The following is a 27,584-nucleotide window of genomic DNA, read 5'->3' as shown; positions in this document are numbered from 1 at the left end:
GGCAGTGGTTCTCAACCTTGTTTGCCCCATGCACCCCTTTCACCATATGTCAGAATGTCATTCCCCCCTCCTTTCCAAGATTGTCTGCCTCAAAAAGTGCATTCCAAATAATATGCATATAATACTGAAAATCCTTTAGTTTTTCCATATTAGTATCAGTTTCCCCCCCCCCCTGAAAACCTGAGGGGGGAAATTCCCCCCTGGTCGAGAACCCCTGATTTAAGGTCTGCAAACAAGTTTCTGGGAATGAAAATCAGGTATATTTTCTGGAAAACTTCCAAGAAAATCTCTCCAAACCAATAAGTTCTAGGCTTGGAAAACTTTTTTCCAGGTGTTCCAAAAGTTTGCATAATCCTCCAATGTGTTCCCACAAGTAAGGGGCATGGGTGGCCTTGCTGATTGGTGCCTTAATTCATATTCTGCTGCCATTGTAGAAAGTTGTTCCCTCACTAGCTAATAATTTTGCATACAATTTGTGTCGCGTAGTACTGTACATTACTGTACCAACACAAACAATCAGCCAAGAATACAGTGTTATGGTGTTAAAATTGATTACAATTATGTATACAGTGGACTCGCAACTTACGCGAGGGTTACGTTCCAAGGAGCTCGCGTAAAGCCAAAAAACGCGAAAGTCAGAAACACTCCTAAAACTCTCCTAAATCGCCCTTAAATCACTATATATATGTACATATACACTAGAACTGGCTGGGAAGATGGGGGGAGAGGGGGAGGGGAAGGTGAGGTGATGTATTGTGACAGTTGGCGCCGAAGGTCGAGTAGTATTTATTTATCTGTCCTTTAGAGTGACTAAGTTTTTCTCTTATAAAATGTTACTGAACTGACCTGGGAGGATAAAACTTACATTGCTGGGATTCTTGTAAGACTGTAATTAGTTTGAATATAATCATGGTATAGTTTGCACTAGACATAAATTTTTTAAGTAATTATCTAGTACATTTGAGTACATGTACAGTACAGCTTTGCCCTTTGGAGAGTGTGTGCATGTAAATGAGTAAAAATAAATGAAGAAAGGTTGGTTTGTGTTTGGCCATTATGAACGAGTATGAAAGAGGTTTAAGCGCACTAAATTGACACACACGAGAGGCAGGTGTTACTCTGACAATACCCACACGGCAACTGAAGACAGAGGTGGGATGGCAGGGGTGAAGCGTTTCACTGGTTAGCGATTGGCGCACTTACGACCCATTTTGAAAATATTGAGTTTGAAATAGGAAATTGTAACCTAACCCCCAGGGTAAATAGTTGAAATCGAGTAAGAAAAATACGTTTAAGTTGCGAGTCTACTACAGGTTGACAACCCTTTATCCGAAATTCCAAAAACCGAAAAGCTCTGAAAACCAAAAGTTTTTTGTGGAGCAATTTTTTTTTTTTTTTTTTTTTTTTTTACCAGCCCACCCGGGCACAGGCCACTGACCCACATCGGGGCCTGGGGGTGAAAATGTAATAGTAATAATAATTATAATAATAATGATAATACAGTAATAATAATAACTATTCATAGCAAATAAAAATTTTAATAAAAAATACACAAAAATAAAATAAGAATGATAACAATGATAATAATAACAATAATACTGTAATAATAAAATAATAATAATAAAGAAATACAAGAATGAAAAAAAGATCAAAAGTGAGAAACACGACCTAGACCTATGAATTATTATTATTATTATTATTATTATTATATTTTAGCCCCCAGGCCCCAATGTGGGTCAGTGACCTGTGCCCGGGTGGGCTGATCCCTGTATATATACAGTTAACCCTCACTTTACGCGGTTAATGTAACCCGGAGGGTCCCGCGTAAAGTGAGAAACGCGTAAAGTGAATAACATAACATATGGGATTAATTGAAATGGAGTCCGGGCCGATCCCCAAACTCCACTTTTTGACGACACACAACTATGTTGTAGTAAAAATATTATCTTAATTTTATGATGGTATGCACACACAATTAATAATTAAGAGAAATATCAATAATATTAGGTTTTTTAACACTTACATTAGTAGAAAAGATGGCTGGGCACACGGGGATGGGCAGTTGGTTCCGAGGCAGAGGGCAGATTATTGGCCCTCACCTGTGTCACTTGTATCAATTGTATCACTATCCACCACAGAGGCTTGCAGGGCCTCTTTGTCAAACTCCCTAAAGTCCATATAAGTCCATATCCTCACCATAATTATCACTATCACTGAATTGGGCCGGCTGTGGTGGGTGGCGGGTGAAGAACTGGTAATGTTTTGATGACTGGGCGACCTTGTGCGCACCATGTTCGCGCAGCTTACACAACATGGCAGGAGGTTTGGATCCAAAAATGGCGCGGCTCGCCAGCCGCTCTCCGCGTAAAGGGGTACACGCACCGCGGAATGTGAGCATCCTGGGTTCCGGCAGGGCACCGCGTAAACGTGGAAACGCGGAATGTGGGACCGCGTAAAGTGAGGGTTGACTGTATAATAATTCAGAATAGTTTATGTAAAAGTTTGGTTAAATAAATATACTTAAAAATAAAAAATCTATATGACACTGACAAAGACTGGTATTTTCCACTCCCATGGAGCTGTGGGGGATTAGTGGGTTTCAAGTAAGTGACCTGACCTGTCACATTGTCAGGTGAAGGTAAGGTGATTGATGGTCTCACATTACTGACCTTCTGATGGAATGTCAGGTCACCCTTTCATGGGCGGGGGGATTAGTGGGTCTCATGACCTGGAGATGACTTGAATAAAGACAAAAGCTAAAGTATTTTTAGGGAGATTGTGATAAGTATAAATGAACAAAGTTATATCCCTTCAACATTATGTTACATAACATTTTAAAATATGGAGTGAGAAAGTAGAAAGGTGTGGGTGATTAGAGAGATTGAATGGAAATGAGTGTTGCCAAGTGCTCCTGAACAACTGAGATTTAACTCTCTACCATGCAGTAACACACACCAAATTTGTCATACAATAAGACCCCCACTCCAAATAATTGCTGTCTTAATTGTCGTGTTTTTTTTTTTTTGCTTTTGTGCGAGTGTGTTTGCACACAGGGTGGTGAAATGCATCTAGTGTGGCAGCATGATTTTAGTGTTAAGGTGCATGCACAGCTTGCTCCCTCTCACTTTCAGCTACAGCCGCTGGCTAGCCCTGTGGCAAAGAGGGAAGCAACTTGCATAAGTCTACCCGTACCAGTACACAGCCTTTTCACCCTCAAGACTACTGCTGTGCTTCCTTGTGGCAACACATGGTAACTGGGTGCCCCGTGGGCTTAGGCTAGACCAGCAGGGGTTCTCGGAGTAGCAGTGGACCGCAGAGGGACGGCAAATTAGCCCACTGCCATGTGGACATGTCCTGGCGCCTACCAACCACTGCCCCGCTGCCTTGCGAAACAACCTTGGTAGGTATAAGGCTACAGGAGTAAACCCCGAACGAAAACTCTGCGGTGGAGCCCCACATCAGACAGACATGTTTACAGAGCTCCAACAAGACCCCAATGGCAGTATAGGTGGAAAAGGTGACCACCATGGGAACCCAACGACTACACCGGTGGACGAAGGCAATACATAATGGACAGGCTACTAAGGTGAAACTCAACAAACTGGGATATCGGCAGTCCATTGCAACTCTCCCTCTCCCAAGTCATTGCAACACTTGCACCACTGGATCAGGAAAAAGGAGAGCCAAAATGTGTGGTTGCAGCCTGCACTCCTGCCTCACACACACCCATCATCCAGCTCATCATACCTCTCATGATCAACAAAATACCCCTATACCCCCAAAAGTCCGATGGCGACGGACAAATGGTGATGGGGCCAGGCAGAGATGACTGCCGGAAGTCTCTAGTCACAACTCTGCACATCGGCGGCACAGAAAAGATGGTCGTTTATGCACTGGTATCTAGGCAGCAGTGTAATCCGGTCCTGTCTGTGCGACTGAGCAGCCCTTTCGAGGAGCCACTCTGCTCACCCCACACAGGGAAGGGGCTAGAAAAGGTGCCGTAAACATAGCCTGCCTAAAAAAACAACCTGACTGTGCAACTGCACCCCGTAAGGTCATCCTAATGTGGTCAAAAACACAATCATAATCACACACCAAAACAAAACAAACTATACAACTTATTATGGTCGCTGCATGGAATGTCAGGACCCTTCTGGATACTGGCACAAATGAGTATCCTGAAAGAAGAACTGCCCTTGTGGCAAAAGTGCAGGCTAGGTATAACATCAACATGGCAGCTGTTAGTGAGTCCCGGCTCCCACATGAGGGTCAACTCACAGAACGGGAATCTGGCTACACCTTCTGGAAGGGCAAGCCTGCTGCGGAGAGAAACTGTATTTATGGAGTTGGCTTTGCCATCCGCCAACGCATCCTACACAGGCTAACTGAAATGCCTGTTGGGATCAACGAGCGCCTCATGACGCTCCTAGTCCCACTGAATCACTCACTTCATGCCTTTTTCATCAGTGCATATGCCCCAACACTGGATGCAGAGGATGACATCGAGGAGGCCTTTTAAGCTGACCTCTACAGAGTGCTAACCTCTATTCCCAGAGAAGATAAGGTTTGGCTCCTTGATGACTTTAATGCAAGAGTTGGTAGAGATACTGACATTTGGCAGGGAACCATAGGGAGAAATGGACTAGAAAAGTGTAATCCCAAGGGCCTACTACTCAGCAAGTGTGCTGCACACAACCTCACTATCACCAATACCTTGTTTAGGCAGGCCGACAAGTTCAAGGGTTCATGGCAGCACCCACGATCCAAACACTGGCATCTCATTGACTACATCACTGTCAAAGGAAGAGATCGCCGAGATGTCCTCATCACCAGTGCCATGTGTGGCTCAGACCATTGCGACACTGATCATCGGCTCGTCAGCGCCAAGCTCTCACTTCACGTCGCCCCAAAATGGCGAAAGCAGCAAGCCGTCAGAAGAGGATTTAACACGAAGAGTCTGGAGGATCCAGCGGTAGCTCATGCATTCAGAGAGAAGCTCCAACATTGGCTGAGAAACAACCAAAATCTCAGTGCCAAATGGGATACTCTCAACACTGTCATGACAAAAACCTGCAGAGACCTTCAGCCAGATCAAGGAATACACTAGGACTGGTTTGATGAAAATGACCCATCAGTACTGACCTGACCTAGCTTGGAAAAGGGCGAGCCCCTGTGTGATGTGTTAGTGACCATAGGAAATGGCCGCCGTGGGCCGTTGTGTTGTCGGGGAAGAGGGACGGTGTGTAGGGAGAGACGACCCCCCAGCCACTCTGTTAAGTCAGCTGGAGTAGTTGCGGAGAGAGATGGACGCTTTAAAGGGGGAGAACGAGGCCCTCAGGACTGAACTCCTTCAGGTGGGTGTCCTGCCTAACAGGACACCTGCAAAGGAGGATCAGGAGGAGCAGGGGTGGAGAGTGGTTGTCACCAAGGGGACTAGGGTCAGACTCAGGAAAGCTGACTAGGGTGTGGAGTGCAGTAACCCCTACCAGGTGTTGGAGGAAGCTGGTGAGGAAGAGAAGAGGCAGTTGGTCAGACCCTGCCCAGTGGTGAGGTTCTTAGATGGGACTTTTTGTGCAAGAGATAGGAAACGTAGGACTAGGGTGTGTTTTCCTGGGGCTGGGATAGGGCATGTAGCAGAAAGGATGGATAGGGTCTTGTCAGGGTAGGGTACCAAGCCAGTAGTGTGTCTTAGTGTAGGAGGCAACGACATAGGAAAGGTTAGGAGTGAGGAACTTTTCAGGAGGTACAGGGAGGCGCTAGGGATGGGGAGGGATCCCGACAGTATGTGGTGTCTTGCCTAGAAGAGGAGTTGGCGGTGAATGGCTGTCAAGGGCAATTGCTATAAATTGCCGACTGGAAAAACATTGTGCAACCAATGGTTGTGCGTTCATTGATAACTGGCAACCATTCTATGGCAACGACTACCTGTACAGTTGTGACGGAGGACACTTGTCTCACGTGGGGGTAAAGACGTTGTCTGCATCCCTGGAGCATGAATTTGTCACTCTAAAGGGGGGATTTTGCCAGTAGAGAGAGATCAGGGTAAGTGGGAGTGAAAAAACAAGCAGGTCCTGGGGAGTAAAATTGGTTACTCAGGACAAGGGGTAAAACAGGACCAGGGAAGGGTAGGTTTAAATGTATACTATACAAACAGTAGGAGCGTTAGAAATAAAATAGACTTGCTGAGAGCAGTTGTATGTACTGAGAATGTAGACGTCATAGCAATCACCGAAACTTGGATGAATCTGGCGAGCAAGAACTTTTTATCAGAATACCACATAGAAGGGTACAACCTTTTTCACAAGGACAGGGAAGGTAGGAAGGGAGGAGGGGTCACACTCTTCATCACGGATATATTAAAATGTTGTATTAATAATTCAATAAAGGGTGAAAGAGGAACCGAGTCTGTATGGGTAGAAATTGCGGAAGGAGAAGAAAACTAATTATGGGAGTGATTTACAAGCCCCCAGGTCTAGGGAAAGAAGCAGCTCAGCCCATATGGCAGGAAATGAGTAGGGCAGCATGATGCAACAACCTGTGCATTATGGGGGATTTCAACTTCAGAAATATTGACTGGGACAGCATTGTAGGTGACTATGAATCTGATGACCTCCTAGAGGCAGTACAGGACAATTTTTTAAAACAACTAATTAAAGAACCTACTAGAGGTGACAATATATTAGACCTCGTATTAGCAAATAAAGAAAATATTATCAGAGATATCACAGTAGCGGAAGAACCAGGGAACAGTGATCACAGAGAAATCGGGTTTACACTCAACTGGGAAACAGAAAATAACGACAATACAGTAAAGCCTCCGATAACAACGGTTCGACCAACAACTTTCCATATTTAAAACCCTAGTTAATTTAGGACCCAATTCAATTTACGTCCTTGTTTCATTCGTATTTATGACCAAAATATAATAAAAATAAAATAAAATTACTTTTTCATATAAATAGTAACTAAATCCCAATATATATTATAAAAAAAAAAAAAAAATTACAGCTCCTCCCCGACTTACGACCTAATCGACTTACAACCACCTGCACTTACGACCTGCCTCAGTCATACCAAAATTTTGTCAAATTACGTATTTTTGAGTCTCAACATCAGTGATTGTGCTTTGTACTGACAAAATTTTCATTTGTAATTCCCTTTAAAATGGCTGGCAAGCTTAAAAGTGAGAGTTTTGTGGTGCTGAGAAGAAAAAGAGACACCCATTTTAGATTTTCTATGTATTATTTAAGCATTTTCGACTGATGACCATTTCGACTTATGACCTGGATTTGGGTCCCTAACCCCGTCATAAGTCGGGGAGGAGCTGTACCATCAAATTCAGCATCATAAGTAGCTTCAACATCAACTTCAGGTTCAGCAACAGTTTCAGCAACAGCTTTATGGAAAGCTATAGCTTCAGCCAGAAATGAACCTACAGTTTCAGCCAGAGTTGAACCTGATGACTTCGTCAGCTGAGTAAAAACTCGCACAATATTCATTGGCTGTCCTTATGTTTTAGGCTTTATCACCATTGGTGAGTAAAATTTTTGTTTTACATTCATAAATATTATTTAAAACATATATGAACAGTAAATAAGTGTTGCTTTCATATTCATATGTAGAGAAATGACGATATGTTTTCACATGTACGCACTTACTGAGCATAAGTTGGCGTTCCCAATCGTCTCGCCTTATTTCTTTACCATTAGTGGTTAGCTACTTCTAGTGTTCCATTTATTAACATTACTTAAAACATACATGCACTGTATGTATGATTTAAATTTAAAAATAAATACCTGTATGTCATACAGGTATTCAATTTTTCAAAATTAAGTTCACTACAGCTACAACCAGGGTCTTATTTTCTTCAGTTTCTTATGTAGAACCATCTTCACTCACGAAAACAATGCCGTCTTGTCTCCTCTTGTGTGTTTTAATATTCTATGTATTATTAATGAATTGCATTGTTCATTTCACAGATATAAACATTAATTCAATCAAATACATATTCAGTAATAAACAATAATGAATCTTTTGTACATATTCTTAAGATAAATGACTTTCCTTGAGTGCGCACGTACTGTATACATTGGCGTTCCACTATCAGTCTCACTTTTTCTTTAATATCATTGGTTACTTCTACTGTACATTAAATAACATAAATTAAAACATACATATTTTTTACATTAATTTTATTACAACAACAACCAGGGTCATATTTTCTTCAGTTTCAGGTGGATAATTGACAATTATGGGTGTAAACACTGACAACAATACCGTCTCATCTCCTCTTGCGTGTTTTAATATTCTACGTATTATTAATAAATTGCATTGTTCATTTTGCATATATAAAGATTAATTCAATCAAATACATATTCAGAAATAAACAATAATGAATCTTTTGTGCATATTCTTAAAAAGGTAAATGACGTGGTATCCTTAAATGTACACGTACGTATATGTTGGCGTTCCCAATCCATCTCTTTTTTTTTTGCCATTAGTGGTTAGCTACTTCTATTGTTCCATTTATTAACATTAAATAATGTTACTTAAAACATATATGTTAATTTTTTACATTAATTTTACTACAGCTACAACCAGGGTCTTATTTCCTTCTTTTCTCGTGTAGAACTATCATCCTGGACTCCCGGCTATAAACACAAACGAAAACAATGGCATCCCATCTCCTCTTGTGTGACCATATTATTATTCATTTATATTGTATAAGGTGCATTCAGAAACAGTATTTAAAGAATATAGTTTGCAATTTTCATTAATTGGATTATTTTGGGGGGAAAGGAGGGTAAAAATCCACACAAAAGATATGAAAAGGTCACACTTGGGAATGCATCTCATTATTATTGCTTTATTTTAATGGTAATTAATGACTCGCGGTAAGACGATTCACTTTACACTGCAATATTGGAGGACACATTAACGTCGTTATTTGAGGCTTTACTGTATGGTCAGAGTACCAGACTTTCGATCGGCGAATTATGAGGGGTTAAGAAGGTACTTAGGTGAGGTCACCTGGGAACAGTCAGGTCAGTCTCTGGTAGGAATGGGTGAGGTCAACCAGCGACACAACAGTTGATGTCCACTATACTAAATTCACTAGTATACTACGTAAAGCACAGGAACAAAATATACCATACAAAAAATTAAGTCAAATAAGAATGAGCCGAGGTGGATGACCAAAAAACTTAAAAGATGACATAGGAATAAAGAGAGGAATTTATAAGAAATAAACGGGAGGGGAGGAGCATCGCAGTGATAGGTATAAGGAACAATCTAGGAATGCTGAGAAAAATGTACGGAAGGCAAAGAGGGACTACGAAATCAGGATAGCAAGAGAATCCAAGGCAAATTCCAATGGATTTTTCCAGGTATATATAAGACAAAGGGCAAAGACAAAGTGGGGCCTTTAAAGTCAGAGAGAAAGGAAAAAATCGATGATAGTGAGAAAATAAGCAAAGCGTTAAACAGCTACTTCTTATCAGTTTTCACAGAAGAAATTCACGAGAAAATGCCAGAGGTGGAACTGATATTTAGGGGAAATGAAGAAGAGAAACTAAAGGATATCACTATCAGAAAAGAGGATGTTCTTAAGAAGATAAATAAATTGAAGAAGACAAAATCCCCAGGGCCAGATGAAATTTTCCTTTGAGTTTTGAAAGTGGAAGGAACAGATTAGCGGACCACTTGTAAATTTATTTACAAAATTATTAGACACGGGAGTTGTGCTAGGCTTGTGGATACAGGCAAATGTAGTACCCATATTCAAAAAGGAGACAGACCATCAGCGTCAAATTACCGGCTGATTAGTTTGACGTCAGTAGTGGGGAAATTTCTTTTATCAATTATAACAAATAACATCCGATCACATTTAGAGAAAAAAAAATTAATATAAGACTCTCAACAGGGATTTACAAAGGGAAAATCTTGTTTAACAAATCTGCTGACATTTTTCAGGAAAGTCTATGAGGTAGTAGATAAGGACGAAAATTAAGAAGTTATTTACAGACTTTTTGACAGACTACCGCATCAGAGGCTTCTGAGAAAAGTTAAGGCTCATGGTATCGAGGGGAAAGTTTTAAATTGGATAAAATCATGGCTCACCGATAGATCACAGAGGGTCAGCGTAGATGGTTTTAAATCTGAGTGGGGCTGTGTAACTAGTGGGGTTCTCCAGGGGCCAGTGTTGGGCCCACTCTTGTTCATAATCTACATAAAGGATCTTGATACTGGGATCAGCAGTGACATAAGTAAGTTTGTGGATGACACCAAAATAGGGCAGCAGATTAATTCAGGGCAGGATGCAAATGCACTACAGGAGGATTTAAATAAACTACAGGAGTGGTCAGAAAAATGACAAATGAAATTCAACACCAGCAAGTGCAGCGTACTTAATATTGGAAGAACAAATACTGTCAATGTATACAGCCTTAACAACATCAACCTAGAGAAGTCGATTTGTGAAAGAGACTAAGGGGTACTTGTAAGCCCGGACCTACAGCCTAGAAAACAGTGCATTAATGTTTGAAATAAGGCAAACAGAGTATTAGGTTTCATATCTAGAACCGTAAGTAATAAGAGTGCGGAAGTTATATTGCAACTATATCTTGCGCTAGTCAGGCCTCACCTCGATTATGCTGTTCAGTTCAGGTGCCCTTATTATAGAATGGATATCAATTTACTGGAGTAGGTTCACCGAAGAATGACAAAAATTATTCCGGGACTTAGAAACCTTCCCTAGCAAGATAGATTAAAGAAACAAAACTTGCATTCCCTAGAAAGACGAAGAGTGCGGGGAGATATGATAAAAGTATTTAAGTGGGTGAAAGGAATCAATAAAGGAGATATAGATAAAGTTCTTATAATATCAGAGCAGGAGAGGACAAGTAGCAGCAGATTTAAGTTGGATAAGTTTAGGATTAGGAGGGAGATAGGAAGAAACTGGTTCACAAAAGAGTGGTAGATGAGTGGAACAAGCTTAGCAACTTTGTAGCAAGTGCTGGGATGCTGGAAAGTTTTAAAAGGAGGCTATATAGATTCATGGACAATAGAGAGTGGTTGTAACTCTCGACAGGAGCTGCCATGCACAGGCCAACCAGCCTACTGCACACTCCTTATTTTCTTATGTTCTAATCAGTGTACTCGTTCATGAATGTGCTACTTTAACTGACTGGCAGAACAACCCTCATCTCTTGAACCAAAGCTGATACCTTCCACAAGAAGAAAGCGGCGGCCCAGCGGGAACTTTGCAATCTAAAGAACAATTGGTTTGAAATTAAAGCATGTAGACCATAACAATTTGTAGATCAGTACAAGATGCACATATTTTTCAATTCCATTAAAACATTTTATGGGCCAATCACTCGTGGCGCAGCCCCCCTGCGCTCATCCGAAGATAACTTCATAATTAAAGACAATAAAGGCCTCCTTCAGCTCTGGAAAGAGCACTGCCATTCACTGTTCGACCGAAACACTGATGTGGATGTCCTGACTACCCAGCAGGTCCCTCAGCATCCAGAGCAGACCCACCTCAGCTATCCTCCATCCCTTGAGGATAGGTTAGGTGGTAGTAGACATGTACCAAACAGGGAGGTACTACCGCCTGGGAAGATATTGGAAGCATAATGTGTTGTCTAATGGTAGACCCTGCTGCCATATGGCATCACAAAAATTGTGACCAAGTCCCAAGTTGCTGATCTGACTTTCTGCCTCATTTACACACAATTGCAGGGTCTGAATTGTTTCTCTTACTATTGACAACACAACATATATACAGTATATTGTTTCTCACTTTTAATCTTTCATTTTTTTCATTTTTGTATTTCTTTATGGTTCTTTATTATTAGTTTTTTTCAATTTATTTGTTATTTTTTTATAAATTTCATTTATTATGAATAATAATTATTATTATAATTATTATCATTATTACATTTTCGCCCCCCCAGGCCCCGATGTGAGTCAGTGACTTGTGCCTGGGTGGGCTAATCCCCGTAAAAAAAAAAAAAAAATACGTAAATAAAAAAAAAGCTAAATATTATAAGATAAAAACTATAAGCCTAAAACTACCTTCACACTGGCTGGGAGGGAGGGAGGGAAGTTAAGTGCCCCCTCATAATTTTGTGCGGACTAAAGGAGGTGCTGGACCATCAGTTCCCGGATAATCGGTGGTGTACCTGTATACTGTATATGTACCATACTACCGTTCTGAAATCCGAAAAATTCCGAATTCCAAAACACATTTGGCCCCAAGGGTTTTGGATAAGGGATTGTGGACCTGTACTATTTAGTGAACTATGTCCTACTTTTTTTTATCTTTTTTTTTTTAAATAATTTTGTCCGCCTAAGTGAGGTTTTACTGTAATTATAAATCCAGTTTTTATATTTACATTAATTTTTTTTTAATAAAATTGAACATAATGGTAGTTTAAGTTAGCAATAACATATTTTTAATTCTGGATTTGGGCTACATAGAATTTAGTTTACTGGAGACAGCAACTGAGGGATTCATTAGCCTACAGGAGATCGCAACTTCACATATGGGATGCAGGCTGATTTTTCTGACCATTTTTCAGAAAAAAAAAGTGTGTATTATATGCCATAAAATGTGGTAATATCCGTGGAGATGGCATGTTGCCATTGTTATGCATAATGAAACTACAAAAGTTGTAATCATTACAATAATGTACTCTAATGTGGCTTAGAAATAAAGAAAATATAAAACTATATGATAAGAAAAACTAAGAGCATGGGTGTACATGTGATCGAAGTGATCCTATGCATGGGTTCGTGGAGGCAGCAGACTGCATCTGTGTCGCTGACTCCCCCACCAACCAGTAGCACTCAGAGCAGGTGAGGCCGAGCTGTGAGTTATGTTATGGTTATTAGTCAACTCATAATTTTGGGTACATATACACTTTTTTTTTTCTTACATGCACACACCAACTGTGGAACAATGTATTCTAAATTTTCCAATATAAGTTTTGATTAGAATAGCATTATGCCATTATTTTTTTAGAAAATTGTGATTCAATACAATATATTTTGAGCTCTGATACTGATACAGTAGAACGTCGATTTAAAACGATTCAATTTCAGATTATTAATTTAAAGCAACACCCACAATTAAGGACAATATATTAATTTAAAGCGAATCTTTCCTATTTTGCGTGAGTCAATCTGGCACATCCTATTTTAAATTTTGCGCCTAATGCTTACCGCCAGACGTGTCTCTGGGCACACTATACGGCTGCCCGCCACCCTCCCACACCCTCAGTTCTCGCACTGACGCTCTAGTGAACGGACATACTGTGTGACACTATCTCCTTCTACCACGTGCATCAACCATCGCCACTCTTTCCACGAGGCCAGCTACTACATCATTAACTACCCCCAAAGGCCAAGAAATCAAGGCAAGCAATTACACTGTTAGCAGAAAAACATGGTGCTGGAAGCACTGCAGCGTGGAAATGGTATTTCCCGGGTGTCAGGTGCGTCCACAGCCACACCACAAGATAGTGATGTGGATGATGAGCTGGTTGAGTAAGGCTCTGCATTTTCAGAGGATGAATTGCCTAACTAAAGTTGAGTGAAAATCTATTTTTGATAGCATAAAGTAATTAAAAACTAAGTTGAGAGGAAAGTGAGTGCTGGGTGAGTCAGGCAGGTGGTGAGTGGCGCCAGCGCAACCAGCCTCTCGCATCAGCTGATCGCTAATAAACAGACCATTTCACGTCCCATAATTTTAGCTGTGTTGATTTATGAGTGTTTGTTTTAACATGATACTGCAAAAACCAATGTTTTGTTTATTCTAGGAGATGGGCTAGGGTGCATCTGGGTAGACTCTCAGTCTTTTTAGTATTTTTTGTGTTTCTCTCAAGTACCAAACTAAATTATTCCATTGAAACAACACTTTGATTTAATGCGAATTCGGTTTAAAGCGACCTCTCTTGGATCGTACGCCGTGTTATATCGATGTTCTAATGTATATGAATGTTGTAAACACAATAATTAAGAACAGTGAATTTGGCCCCAAGTATCAGCATGATGGTTATCCCTGAGGAAGGAGAATAAAAATAATTAAAATTCGTAAGATTGAAAAGGAGTACAGTAGGGGAAGAAGAGGAGGAAGAAATGAAGTACCGCACTGTAAAACCTCAGAATCACTTATAATTCATAATGTTTTCCTGTTATGATATACTGTATATCTGTATTACAAATTTCATAATAGTTGGCAAGTGTTTTGGGCAGCACATTTTTATATTAACATGTGGACAAAAGAAAAAATATTACGATATAACCTGTATAAACAGCATACATTACAGGACAGTAGTATTTGGTAAAATTTCAGATCATGAGACATTTACTAAAATATCTAACGCACGTCACCATGCGGCCATGAAATGTAGCCGTCCGCCTCACTGTAGACGAGAATATGTATGTCGGTTACAGTCAGTTCACGTCGATTAGTCGTGGCGCGCATATCTATGATCTACCACACAAGCTTTTTCCACTTGCTTTTCCACCATTGCCCAGCAGTGTTTGAGCCATTACATCATATAACCCTGAATGTTTGAGCCATTATATCTGATAACCCAAAATGTTTGAGCCATTACATCAGATAACCCAAAATGTTTGAGCCATTACATCAGATAACCCAAAATGTTTGAGCCATTATATCTGAAAACCCTAAAAGTTTGAGCCATTATATCTGATAACTCTGAATGTTTGAGCCATTACATCAGATAACCCAAAATGTTTGAGCCATTACATCAGATAACCCAAAATGTTTGAGCCATTATATCAGATAACCCTAAATGTTTGAGCCATTATATCAGATAACCCAAAATGTTTGAGCCATTATATCTGATAACCTTAAATGTTTGAGCCATTACATCAGATAACCCAAAATGTTTGAGCCATTATATCAGATAACCCTAAATGTTTGAGCCATTACATCAGATAACCCAAAATGTTTGAGCCATTATATCAGATAACCCTAAATGTTTGAGCCATTACATCAGATAACCCAAAATGTTTGAGCCATTATATCAGATAACCCTAAATGTTTGAGCCATTATATCTGATAACCCTAAATGTTTGAGCCATTATATCAGATAACCCTAAATGTTTGAGTCATTATATCTGATAACCCTAAATGTTTGAGCCATTATATCAGATAACCCTAAATGTTTGAGCCATTACATCTGATAACCTTAAATGTTTGAGTCATTATATCTGATAACCCTAAATGTTTGAGCCATTATATCAGATAACCCTAAATGTGTGAGCCATTACATCTGATAACCCTAAATGTTTGAGTCATTATATCTGATAACCCTAAATGTTTGAGCCATTATATCACATAACCCTAAATGTGTGAGCCATTACATCTGATAACCCTAAATGTTTGAGCCATTATATCAGATAACCCAAAATGTTTGAGTCATTATATCTGATAACCTTAAATGTTTGAGCCATTATATCTGATAACCCCAAGTGTATGAGCCATTATATCTGATAACCCTAAATGTTTGAGCCATTATATCAGATAACCCTAAATGTTTGAGCCATTATATCAGATAACCTTAAATGTTTGAGCCATTATATCACATAACCCTAAATGTTTGAGCCATTATATCTGATAACCCTAAATGTTTGAGCCATTATATCAGATAACCCTAAATGTTTGAGCCATTATATCAGATAACCTTAAATGTTTGAGCCATTATATCAGATAACCCAAAATGTTTGAGCCATTATATCAGATAACCTTAAATGTTTGAGCCATTATATCAGATAACCCTAAATGTTTGAGCCATTATATCAGATAACCCTAAATGTTTGAGCCATTATATCAGATAAACTTAAATGTTTGAGCCATTATATCAGATAACCCTAAATGTTTGAGCCATTATATCAGATAACCTTAAATGTTTGAGCCATTATATCAGATAACCTTGAATGTTTGAGCCATTATATCAGATAACCTTAAATGTTTGAGCCATTATATCTGATAACCCCAAGTGTATGAGCCATTATATCTGATAACCCTAAATGTTTGAGCCATTATATCAGATAACCCTAAATGTTTGAGCCATTATATCAGATAACCTTAAATGTTTGAGCCATTATATCAGATAACCTTAAATGTTTGAGTCATTATATCTGATAACCCTAAATGTTTGAGCCATTATATCTGATAACCCCAAGTGTATGAGCCATTATATCAGATAACCCTAAATGTTTGAGCCATTATATCTGATAACCTTAAATGTTTGAGCCATTATATCTGATAACCTTAAATGTTTGAGCCATTATATCTGATAACCCTAAATGTTTGAGCCATTAAATCTGATAACCCTAAATGTTTGAGCCATTATATCAGATAACCCTAAATGTTTGAGCCATTATATCTGATAACCCTAAATATTTGAGTCATTATATCAGATAACCTTAAATGTTTGAGTCATTATATCTGATAACCCTAAATGTTTGAGTCATTATATCTGATAACCCTAAATGTTTGAGCCATTATATCAGATAACCTTAAATGTTTGAGCCATTATATCTGATAACCCTAAATGTTTGAGTCATTATATCTGATAATCCTAAATGTTTGAGTCATTATATCTGATAACCCTAAATGTTTGAGTCATTATATCTGATAACCCTAAATGTTTCAGCCATTATATCAGGTAACCCTAAAATGTTTCAGCCATTATATCTGATAATCCTAAATGTTTGAGCCATTATATCAGATAACCCTAAATGTTTGAGCCATTATATCAGATAATTCTAAATGTTTGCATCATTATATCAGATAACCTTAAATGTTTGAGCCATTATATCAGATAACCTTAAATGTTTGAGCCATTATATCAGATAATTCTAAATGTTTGCATCATTATATCAGATAACCCTAAATGTTTGCATCATTATATCTGATAACCCTAAATGTTTGAGCCATTATATCAGATAACCCTAAATGTTTGAGCCATTATATCAGATAATTCTAAATGTTTGCATCATTATATCAGATAACCCTAAATGTTTGAGCCATTATATCAGATAACCCTAAATGTTTGAGCCATTATATCAGATAACCTTAAATGTTTGAGCCATTATATCAGATAATTCTAAATGTTTGCATCATTATATCAGATAACCCTAAATGTTTGAGCCATTATATCAGATAACCCTAAATGTTTGAGCCATTATATCAGATAACCCTAAATGTTTGAGCCATTATATCAGATAACCCTAAATGTGTGAGCCATTATATCAGATAACCTTAAATGTTTGAGCCATTATATCAGATAATTCTAAATGTTTGCATTATTATATCAGATAACCCTAAATGTTTGAGCCATTATATCAGATAACCCTAAATGCTTGAGCCATTATATCAGATAACCCTAAAATGTTTCAGCCATTATATCAGATAACCCTAAATGTTTGAGCCATTATATCTGATAACCTTAAATGTTTGAGTCATTATATCTGATAATCCTAAATGTTTGAGCCATTATATCAGATAACCCTAAATGTTTGAGCCATTATATCAGATAATTCTAAATGTTTGCATCATTATATCTGATAACCCTAAATGTTTGAGCCATTATATCAGATAACCCTAAATGTTTGAGCCATTATATCAGATAATTCTAAATGTTTGAGCCATTATATCAGATAACCCTAAATGTTTGCATCATTATATCAGATAACCCTAAATGTTTGAGCCATTATATCAGATAACCTTAAATGTATGAGCCATTATATCAGATAACCCTAAATGTTTGAGCCATTATATCAGATAACCTTAAATGTATGAGCCATTATATCAGATAATTCTAAATGTTTGCATCATTATATCAGATTACCCTAAATGTTTGAGCCATTATATCAGATAACCCTAAATGTTTGAGCCATTATATCAGATAACCCTAAATGTTTGAGCCATTATATCAGATAACCCTAAATGTTTGAGCCATTATATCAGATAACCTTAAATGTATGAGCCATTATATCAGATAACCCTAAATGTTTGCATCATTATATCAGATAACCCTAAATGTTTGAGCCATTATATCAGATAACCCTAAATGTTTGAGCCATTATATCAGATAACCCTAAATGTTTGAGCCATTATATCAGATAACCTTAAATGTTTGCATCATTATATCAGATAACCCTAAATGTTTGCATCATTATATCAGATAACCCTAAATGTTTGAGCCATTATATCAGATAACCTTAAATGTATGAGCCATTATATCAGATAACCCTAAATGTTTGCATCATTATATCAGATAACCCTAAATGTTTGAGCCATTATATCTGATAACCCTAAATGTTTGAGCCATTATATCAGATAACCCTAAATGTTTGCATCATTATATCAGATAACCCTAAATGTTTGAGCCATTATATCTGATAACCCTAAATGTTTGAGCTATTTTCTATGATAACTCAAAATCTGGAACTGTAATTAGCAATGTTTAAATTTTGAATGAGGGAGATAACAGAAAAGTACCGTTGTTTTGTGTTTTTCCTTTTGGAGGTGTCCCCCACATTTCGTAAAATCTCATAATTCGTAAGGGCTAGAGCCACTATTATTTTGAATTATGGGGTTTTACTGTAGCAGGAAAAGTGTTAAAAGACAGACATTTGACTTTTGATTGTTTTAATAGTAAAAAGACTGTAGAAAATCGCCATAAAATGTTGAAGATGATGATGATGATGATATCAACACCCATGTCAATGATGATGATATCAACACCCATGTAATTCTACAACTCTTAACAAATAATACAACAACACAGGAATGACTTACGTATGAGGGATTGTAAATATATGGAGAATCTTGCACTTGCATTATCCGGAATAGTGAAGTTCCCAGAAGAAATTGCCAATGGACTCTCCGCAAATGGTAAAGTAAAGAAACAGAGCTTGTAGAGCATACACCCCAAGGCCTGAGAGTGGGTGAAACAAGAAAACCTACATTACACAAAATGAAGGAACAATGCCTTAAATTCCATTTATAGCTAATGGGACAAAACACTTGACCTATGAGATACCACCACTAAGCAACCCCATGCAGAGTCTGCCACTGCTTATGAAGTGTGTAATGCTTACTGGCAATAATACATTATCCACATGGACTATCTTTATGCTGCAAGTTACCTTCCTAACATGACAATCCAAATTCCATATCTGGATTGCTGGTTATCTCAAGGCCATTGAGGCTCTAGACCAAGAGTTGAAAACTCAAGAGTTTTTGTTTCAATATCCTCCAACCACATCGATTCCTACCTAAACCCTGCCAGTTCTCTGCTAAAAGAGAACCAAACTCTAGGTTGGAGGATGAGAATCCAGGTTATTCATTTCATGACCTCCCTCATAGAGTCAGACTTTATACTTCAGTTCCTCAGTCACAATCTATGGGTCCTCAAATGTTAATGTTAACTGCAAGATTCTATAACCTTTTAGGAATGGGTGATGTGGTTATGTGCCAAGAAAATATCCTGAATGTGTCCTAAATTAAGAAGCACAACCCTAAAAAATAGGTGTAGAGTATTTGTACAAACCTTTAGGACTAACTTCAACCATAGTCTAGGCCAAGGATGCTGGATTCAGCCAACAAATTTTTATACACAGTACATAAATCGTCGTATCTGAGATTCCGTTTTTGTTTATACTGTTTATGTTCAACTTTTAACATTGATTGTTTGAGACTGGCAACTTCTCAGATCAGATCGACAATTCATGAATTTCTGAAACAGATAGCATCAATTGGCTCACTACTCAGACACTACATTTCAGGTATATATTTGCTTGAATACCAGAAGTTAGATATGTTCTTTACGTTGGATATAAAAAGGTACTCTGCTTTTAGTTCACAGTTTGTTTTGTACATGCCTAAATTCCAAGAATAAACACATACATTTGAATATAGTCTATTTTATTCACTTCACATCATTCAAACAGTTGTGTGACCTCCGAGTACTGCTAGACTTTAAGTTTGGCCCTCTTGCATAAAAAGATTGATACAACTTGAAATTAAAATCTGGAAAGAGGGACATATACAGTATACTTCTCCAATATAGATTATATAGATTATATTTAAGTTAGAAATATATCTGTCAAAAAACTGGTAGGATGATTTAATTTCGTGGTGGGAAAAGGTAACACACAAGATTGGTGCAAAGTATTTAGTTGGACAGGATGGTTCAAGCACTTAACACACCACACTTGTAACTCGCTCTTTCAAATGGCAAAGTCTTCGATCCTTGACATAAAATTTTCTTTTCACAGAGATCCTTCAAAGTCCCTTGTTCCAATGCCTTGTCAAACTAACATTAATCAAAAAATCTCTCTACTTTGACTGCCCGCTAACCCCCCCCCCCCCATCTCTTCCAATTTCTATTCAAATTTCACTCTCCTTGGGCAGTAAATAGTCAAATGGCAAGACTGGGAAGGCAATCATTTAAGATCTGGTACTGCCAATCAAAACCTAACTAGTTTCAAGGTTGGTTAAGAGAAAGCCATTCAGATGTATTTGAGCTTCCAGGGAACTTGATATCAAAGACCTTTAAACATTGATCCATGATTTTCAAAAGCCAATCAAGTCTAAATGTTTGTATAAAGTACAAGTAGTGCAAGCCTGAAAAACAGTAATATCTCCGTTAGCCAGAATCCCTAAAACCCGGAACTCATCGATAGCCAGAATTGAAATTTTCTCGGAAAATCGTTGTCTAAGCCGTAATTTTTCAGAAAATTACGGCTTTAGAAACAAATTCAGAGGTTGAAAATCAAGAGTATTTTCTGAAAATGTCTTGAATAAAGACAAAACCTAAAGTATTTTTGGAGTAAACCTGACCAGACCTGACTTAATGTCAGGTGGAGGTAGGGTGGAGTAATAGTGGTCTCATATTACTGACCTTCTGAAGGAATGTCAGGTCACCCTTTCATGGGTGGGGGATTAGTGGGTATTTTTAGGGAAATTGTAAATGAACAAAGTTGTATCCCTTCACCATTACAGAAAAGGCTCCAATAATGACGGTTCTACTAACGACGATTCATATTTAAGATCCTGGTTAATTTAGGCCCTAATTCAAATTACACCATTATTTTATTTGGATTTACGACAAAAATAAAATAAAAATTAAATAAAATTTCATTTTCATACAAATAATAACTACAAAAAAAAAAAAAGCCTTGCACATGGAGACTGCCAGGCTTGAGTGGTGATGCCAACATCACTAGTATAAACAGTCGCAGCTGGTGGGCCTTTTGTTTTCACACATGTGAACAGGAAAAGGAGAAAAACATTCTCAGATTTCTTACTGCATTTTTGCGTCCCTATTCAACACGAGCAAGAAAGCAAGTGATGGTAGTGCTGGTTCAAAAGCTAAAAGAAAGTGTATAACTTAGCCGAGAAACTAAATGTGTTAAAACGATATGAAAAGGGTGAGAGGTCTGTGGATATTATATGGAGCAAACAATGAACATAAAATTATTTTCTGAAGTGGATCCATTAACAGAACAAAGCATTAAAATTAACAAGGACGTGAAAAACACATATGACCTCTAATGAAGATGTATAATGAGAAAATAAAGCGGCTGTGAAAGGTTCTTTCGACAGCTTTATTATTCAAAGGCCTAAACCATCAACTTCAGCTACATCATCAAATTCAGCATCATAAGCAGCTTCAGCAACAACTTCAAGTTCAGTAACAGTTTCAGCAACAGCTATGATATCTTTATGCAAAGCTTCAGCTTCAGCCAGATTTGAACCTGATGACTTCATCATCTGAATAAAAACACACATCATCATTGGCTGTCCTTATATTTTAGACTTTACCATCATTGGTGAGTAGAATTTTTGTTTTACATTAGTAAGTATTATTTAAAACATATATGAACAGTAATAAGTGGTGCTTTCATATTCTTATGGAGAGGAATGACGATATGTTTTCACATGTACAGTTGTACCCCACTTAACGCGGTCAATTGAACCCAGAGGGTCCCGCGTTAAGTGAACAACAGAACATATGGGATTAATTCCAATAGAAACCGGCCCGACCCCCAAACTCCACTTTTTGAAGGCACATACCTATGTTGTAGTAAAAATAACATCTTAATTTTATGATGGTACATGCACACAATTAATACTTAAGAGAAATAGAGAAATACAGTCGCCAAGTTAAAGTCCATTCAAATAATGGACTCAACTCCCTCCCCCTCTTCTCACACTACACTCACTGGCTCTTCCCTCTCAGAGAAATTTTTGGGGGAAAACCACTAAATTTTAATAAATAATACCTCAAACTAAAGTTAGGATAATACAATTGACATTGCTGGATTCCTTGTAAGACCAGGAATATTTTGAATATAAATGTCATATATTTTGCACAAAAGATAACATAGTTACCTAGAGAAAAAATTTTATCTAAAATTTGTATGTTTAATGCAAAATATATGATGTTTATATTCAAAATGATCACCAAATTATAAGAATTCCAGCAATGTAAATTATATTCTGACCGGGTAATTTGTATGAATTTTATGAGCTAAAACAAATATCTTCAGTTAATAAAAAAAAAATAATCTTCACGACACTATCTGTCAATCAAAGTACCCCACCTTGCCTCCCCCCCTCTTCCAACCGCGCGGTCAGTCCCAACCCTCCCCCCCCCCCCCACCAATCCTCCCTTCCAGAGTTTTTAACATTTAGTATTAAATAATACCTCAGATTAAAGTTAGGATAATATAATTGACATTGCTGGATTCCTTGTAAGACCAGGAATATTTTGAATATAAATGTCATATATTTTGCACAAAAGATAACATAGTTACCTAGAGAAAAAATTTTATCTAAAAATTGTATGTTTAATGCAAAATATATGATGTTTATATTCAAAATGATCACCAAATTATAAGAATTCCAGCAATGTAAATTATATTCTGACCGGGTAATTTGTATGAATTTTATGAGCTAAAACAAATATCTTCAGTTAATAAAAAAAAAAATAATTCTTCACAGGGTAACAGATGGTCGGTCGGTCCCTCCCTCCCCCCCACCCCCCACCAACCGTCCCAAGGAGATGTGTGGGATAACCACTAAATTTTAATAAATAATACCTCAAACTAAAGTTAGGATAATATAATTGACATTGCTGGATTCCTTGTAAGACCAGGAATATTTTGAATATAAATGTCATATATTTTGCACAAAAGATAACATAGTTACCTAGAGAAAAATTTTTATCTAAAAATTGTATGTTTAATGCAAAATATATGATGTTTATATTCAAAATGATCACCAAATTATAAGAATTCCAGCAATGTAAATTATATTCTGGCCGGGTAATTTGTATGAATTTTATGAGCTAAAACAAGCAGTCAGGCAGGGTGGCGGGTGGGGCAAATCTAAAAATAGCGTCTCGAGCCGGACACTCACCGCGTATATGTGGAAAAAATCCGTGTTAAGTGAAAGTTCAGCTCTGGCGAGGCACCGCGTATATGATAAAACGCGTTAAGTGAAACCGCGTTAGGCGGGGTAATACTGTACGGACTTACTGTATGCTGGTGTTCCCAATCGTCTCCCTTTATTTCTTTGCCATTAGTGGTTAGCTACTTCTATTGTTCCATTTATTAACATTAAATAATATTACTTAAAGCATACATATTCATTTTTTTAAATTAATTTTACTACAGCTACAACCAGGGTCTTATTTTCTTCAGTTTCTAATGTAGAACCATTGTCACGGGTGTAAACACTAAGGGAAACAATGCTGTCTCGTCTCCTCTTGTGCATTTTAATATTCTACATATTATTAGTAAATTGTATTGTTCATTTTGCATATATAAACATTAATTCAATCAAATACAAATTCAGTAATAAACAATAATGAATCTTTTGTGCATATTCTTAATGAGCTAAATACCGCTATGTTTCCTTGAGTGAGCACGTATACGTTGGCGTTCCCAATCCATCTCGCTTTTTTCTTTACCATTAGTGGTTAGCTACTTCTATTGTTCCATTTATTAAAATTAAATAAACATTATTTAAAACATATACAAGTACTCCTCAACTCACGACCTACTCGACTCACGACAACCCGGACATATGACCGCCGTAGTCGTATAAAATATTTTTTAAATTACGTATTTTCTAGTGCCGAAACATTTCAGTCCCGTACGACAGCGTGGGCTGGGCCGCCTCGTGGTGTACAGCATCCACGCCGTAGCCCGCTCAGTTGGTGTTTGGCAGTCGTTGTTAGTGATCGCGCTGTGTACTGACAAAATTTTTGTTTCTAATTCCCTTTAAAATGGCTGGCAAGTGTAAAAGTGAGAGTTCTCGTGGTGCTGAGAAAATGAGACAGTCAATTACTTTTGAGATGAAAATGAAAATAATAATGCAATATGAAAATGGAAAAACGGTAGCAACCGTTTCACGCGACCTTGGCTTCTCTCACTCGACGATATCAACAATTTTGAAGGACAAGGCAGAGGCATCTGCTACTATTAATAAGGGGATGCAAATGTTTGAAGAAATGGATCAAAATGTTGAGAGTTTTGCAAAAGTTGACAGACTGATCCAAGATGCACTTACTTGCTTGCTACAGGGAGATTTACAATGAAAAGAAAAGGCAAACTGTGCAGCCTAAATTGGACGTGTATTTCAAGAAGTCCTCCACTGCTGTCTCCTCACTCCCCACCACTGCTGCCTCTTCACTCCCTAAAGATGATCCAATTCCTTCAACAAGCAAGTATGTTAACCTGTCTGAAGAAAGCAAAATTGAAGACCCAACCAGCCCTGTCTCCGCCTCTGCTTCATCCAATTAATGTAGTCTCCATGTTTAATTACAAAATTATTGAGGCCCCGTGTGCATTCAGCTGACTGCATTAAAGACAAGTGCACAGTAACACTTTATTCATTTTTCATTATTGATTACTTTTACTGTACCGTATTTCATTTTAGAATTTCCATGTATTATTTTCGCATTTTCGACTTACGACCAATTCGACTTATGACCTGGTCATCAGTTCGGAACCCTGTCCTAAGTCAAGGAGAGACTGTATACAATAAGTACTCGTATAACGTCGTCCCGCTTAACGTTGTTTCGGTACTACGTCGCAAAACTTTAGAAACCAAAAATTAATTTAACATCCCGGGGATCCGACACTACGTAGTTTTGCATTGTCACAGACTACATTTTACGGCACATCACCCTCTCTTGTCTGGCTGCTCTACTCTCCCTCGGCTCGGTAGAGTCTCAGTGACTCGCCACCCTCCTCCCCTCCCGCCATCTGCCTCACTACCCACCACACACTTACTCTGCCACCTCTGCCCATCGGTGAGTACCAATACAAACTTAGTAGCTGTATATGTATGCACTATTTTCTATAGAAATGGCAATGATTTTCTGTATATGCAATGTATTTCATGGGGTAAAGGGAGGCTCAGGAATGTAACTCCCATATTTTATCTATTTCTTATGGGGAAAATTGATCCGCTTAACGTTGTTTCGTATAACGTCACGTGTTTAGGAAAGTAACCCCGAAGTTAAGCGAGGACTTACTGTATTCATATTTTACATTAATTTTACTACAGCAACAACCAGGGTCTTATTTTCTTCAGTTTCTTATGTACAACCATCGTCACGGGTGTAAACACTAACAAAAACAATGGCGTCCCATCTCCTCTTGTGTGACCTTATTATTATTTATTTATATTGTATAAGGTGCATTCATAAACATTACTTAAAGAATATAGTTTGCATATTTAATTGTTTGGTGGGAAAAGAGCGTAAAAAGTCACACAAAAGATATGAAAAGGTCACACTTGGGAATGCATCTCAATATTATTACTTTATTTTAAAGGTAATTAATGATTCATGATACGATGATTCACCTTAAACTGCAATATTGGAGGACACATAGGGTTGCCATACGTCCGTATTTTCCCAGACATGTCCTCCATTTAGGTCTCAAAATCTTCATCCGGAAGTAATTTTTACAATTCTTCGAAAGTCCGGAATTTCAGCTTCCATCATTTTCTCCGCGGAAAAAAACATGAAACTGTAATGACGAGAGAGAGAGACTGAGAGAGAGGGGAGGTGGAAACCGTAGAGATCTCGTTCAGTTTTCGTCAGCTGATAAGTCACGTGTCGCCTATGCAGTGTTGTCAACTCATTTTTTTCTATAACGAGTTGCAGAGCAAACTCCCATGTTTTAAGAGAGGCAGGGATGAATGGGAAGAGCAGTGTTTGGTGTGCAAACCAAGAATGTACGTCTCTGTGGCAAATAAAAGTATTAATGATTTGCAAACACAAGAGAGCAGTTCAAGGAGAGGGCTCATCGATGAAACTGACAGATTTTTTGGTCAAACCAGGTAGTAAAAGTGAAGATGCTGTCACTGCTGCAGAAGGTATTTCACACTGTTAAACATCACAATAGCTTCACGTCCATGAACTGTTCATGTGTCTTGGTTAAAAAGACTTTTTCTGATTCTGAGGTGGCAAAGAAGTTTTCTAGTGCTCAAACAAAAACAGAAGCAATTGTTAATTTTGTGCTTGCACCGCATTCTGTTAATGCTGCCTTGAAAAATCTTGAAGAAAATGAGATAGCATGTTGTGGAATTGCTACAGATGGAAGTAATCACAATTCAATAAAGCTATTTCCTGTAATTATTCAGTACTTTGACTGGAAGAATGGTGGTTTACAGTCAAAACGGATTGAGTTAAAGAACACACTTAATGAGACTGCAGACACAATTGAAACTCTGGAGAAAAATGGTCTCTCTGAGAAATGTGTTGCATTCACAGGTGACAACTGCAATACAATGCTTGGAGGACTCAGGCGTAATGAAGACGGTAATAATGTGTTTGCAAATTTGAAGAAAATGTTTCAAAAGAGATCATTAATTGGAGTGGGTTGCCCAGCGCATATTTTAAACAACTGTGTCCATCATTCTGCAGAAAGAATGGATATTGATATTGAAAATATTATCTGAAAAATTTATCAATATTTTCATATCTACACAGTTCGAACTGAGCAGCTCAAGGAGTATTGTGATTTTGTTGAAGTTGAATACAGGAAGCTCCTCTCCCATAGTAAGACTCGCTGACTGTCACTATTGCCTGGCATCGCCAGGCTAATACAGATTTTTCCTGCTTTGAAATATTTCTTTCTATCACAAGACAAACCACCCACAGTAATTAAAAAATTCTTTGAGAATGAAATGAGTGAGATTTACCTCTGGCACATACACCCATTAATGAATATATTTCACACACACATTCAAGCAATTGAAATGGAAAGCAATTCGGTTGTTGCAGTGTTGAAAAATTTAGAATCTGTTCATAAAATGCTTGTAGAATGCAAGAGTCAGAATTTTATGTCCTTGAAAGTTAAAGGATTGCTTGCTCAAAAATGCACAGAAGGAAATGAAAAAGAGTGTACCAAGTTTTGTGCTGAAATAGTTAATCTATACGACAGATGCCTGGAGTATATTGAGATATGGATGAAACCAATGGAAGATTCTTCTTGTTTCAAGTGGATAA

General features: G+C 37.9%; 1 protein-coding gene across 1 annotated transcript in view; it reads right to left on the bottom strand.

Annotated features, from left to right (window-relative positions):
- LOC121873162 overlaps positions 1 to 27,584 on the bottom strand; it is a 433,416-nt gene that overhangs the window by 277,129 nt on the left and 128,703 nt on the right. Inside the window, exon 6 of the mRNA XM_042376488.1 lies at positions 18,848 to 18,986. Coding sequence (XP_042232422.1) covers positions 18,848 to 18,986 — 139 coding nt within the window. The remainder of the gene's footprint in view (positions 1 to 18,847; positions 18,987 to 27,584) is intronic.

The sequence above is a fragment of the Homarus americanus genome, unplaced genomic scaffold (genome assembly GCF_018991925.1).
Source record: "Homarus americanus isolate GMGI-L3 unplaced genomic scaffold, GMGI_Hamer_2.0 scaffold32929, whole genome shotgun sequence".
Lineage (NCBI taxonomy): Eukaryota > Metazoa > Arthropoda > Malacostraca > Decapoda > Nephropidae > Homarus > Homarus americanus.
The sequence above is the reverse complement of the archived record's forward strand: the minus strand, read 5'-3'. Positions and strand labels throughout refer to the sequence as shown.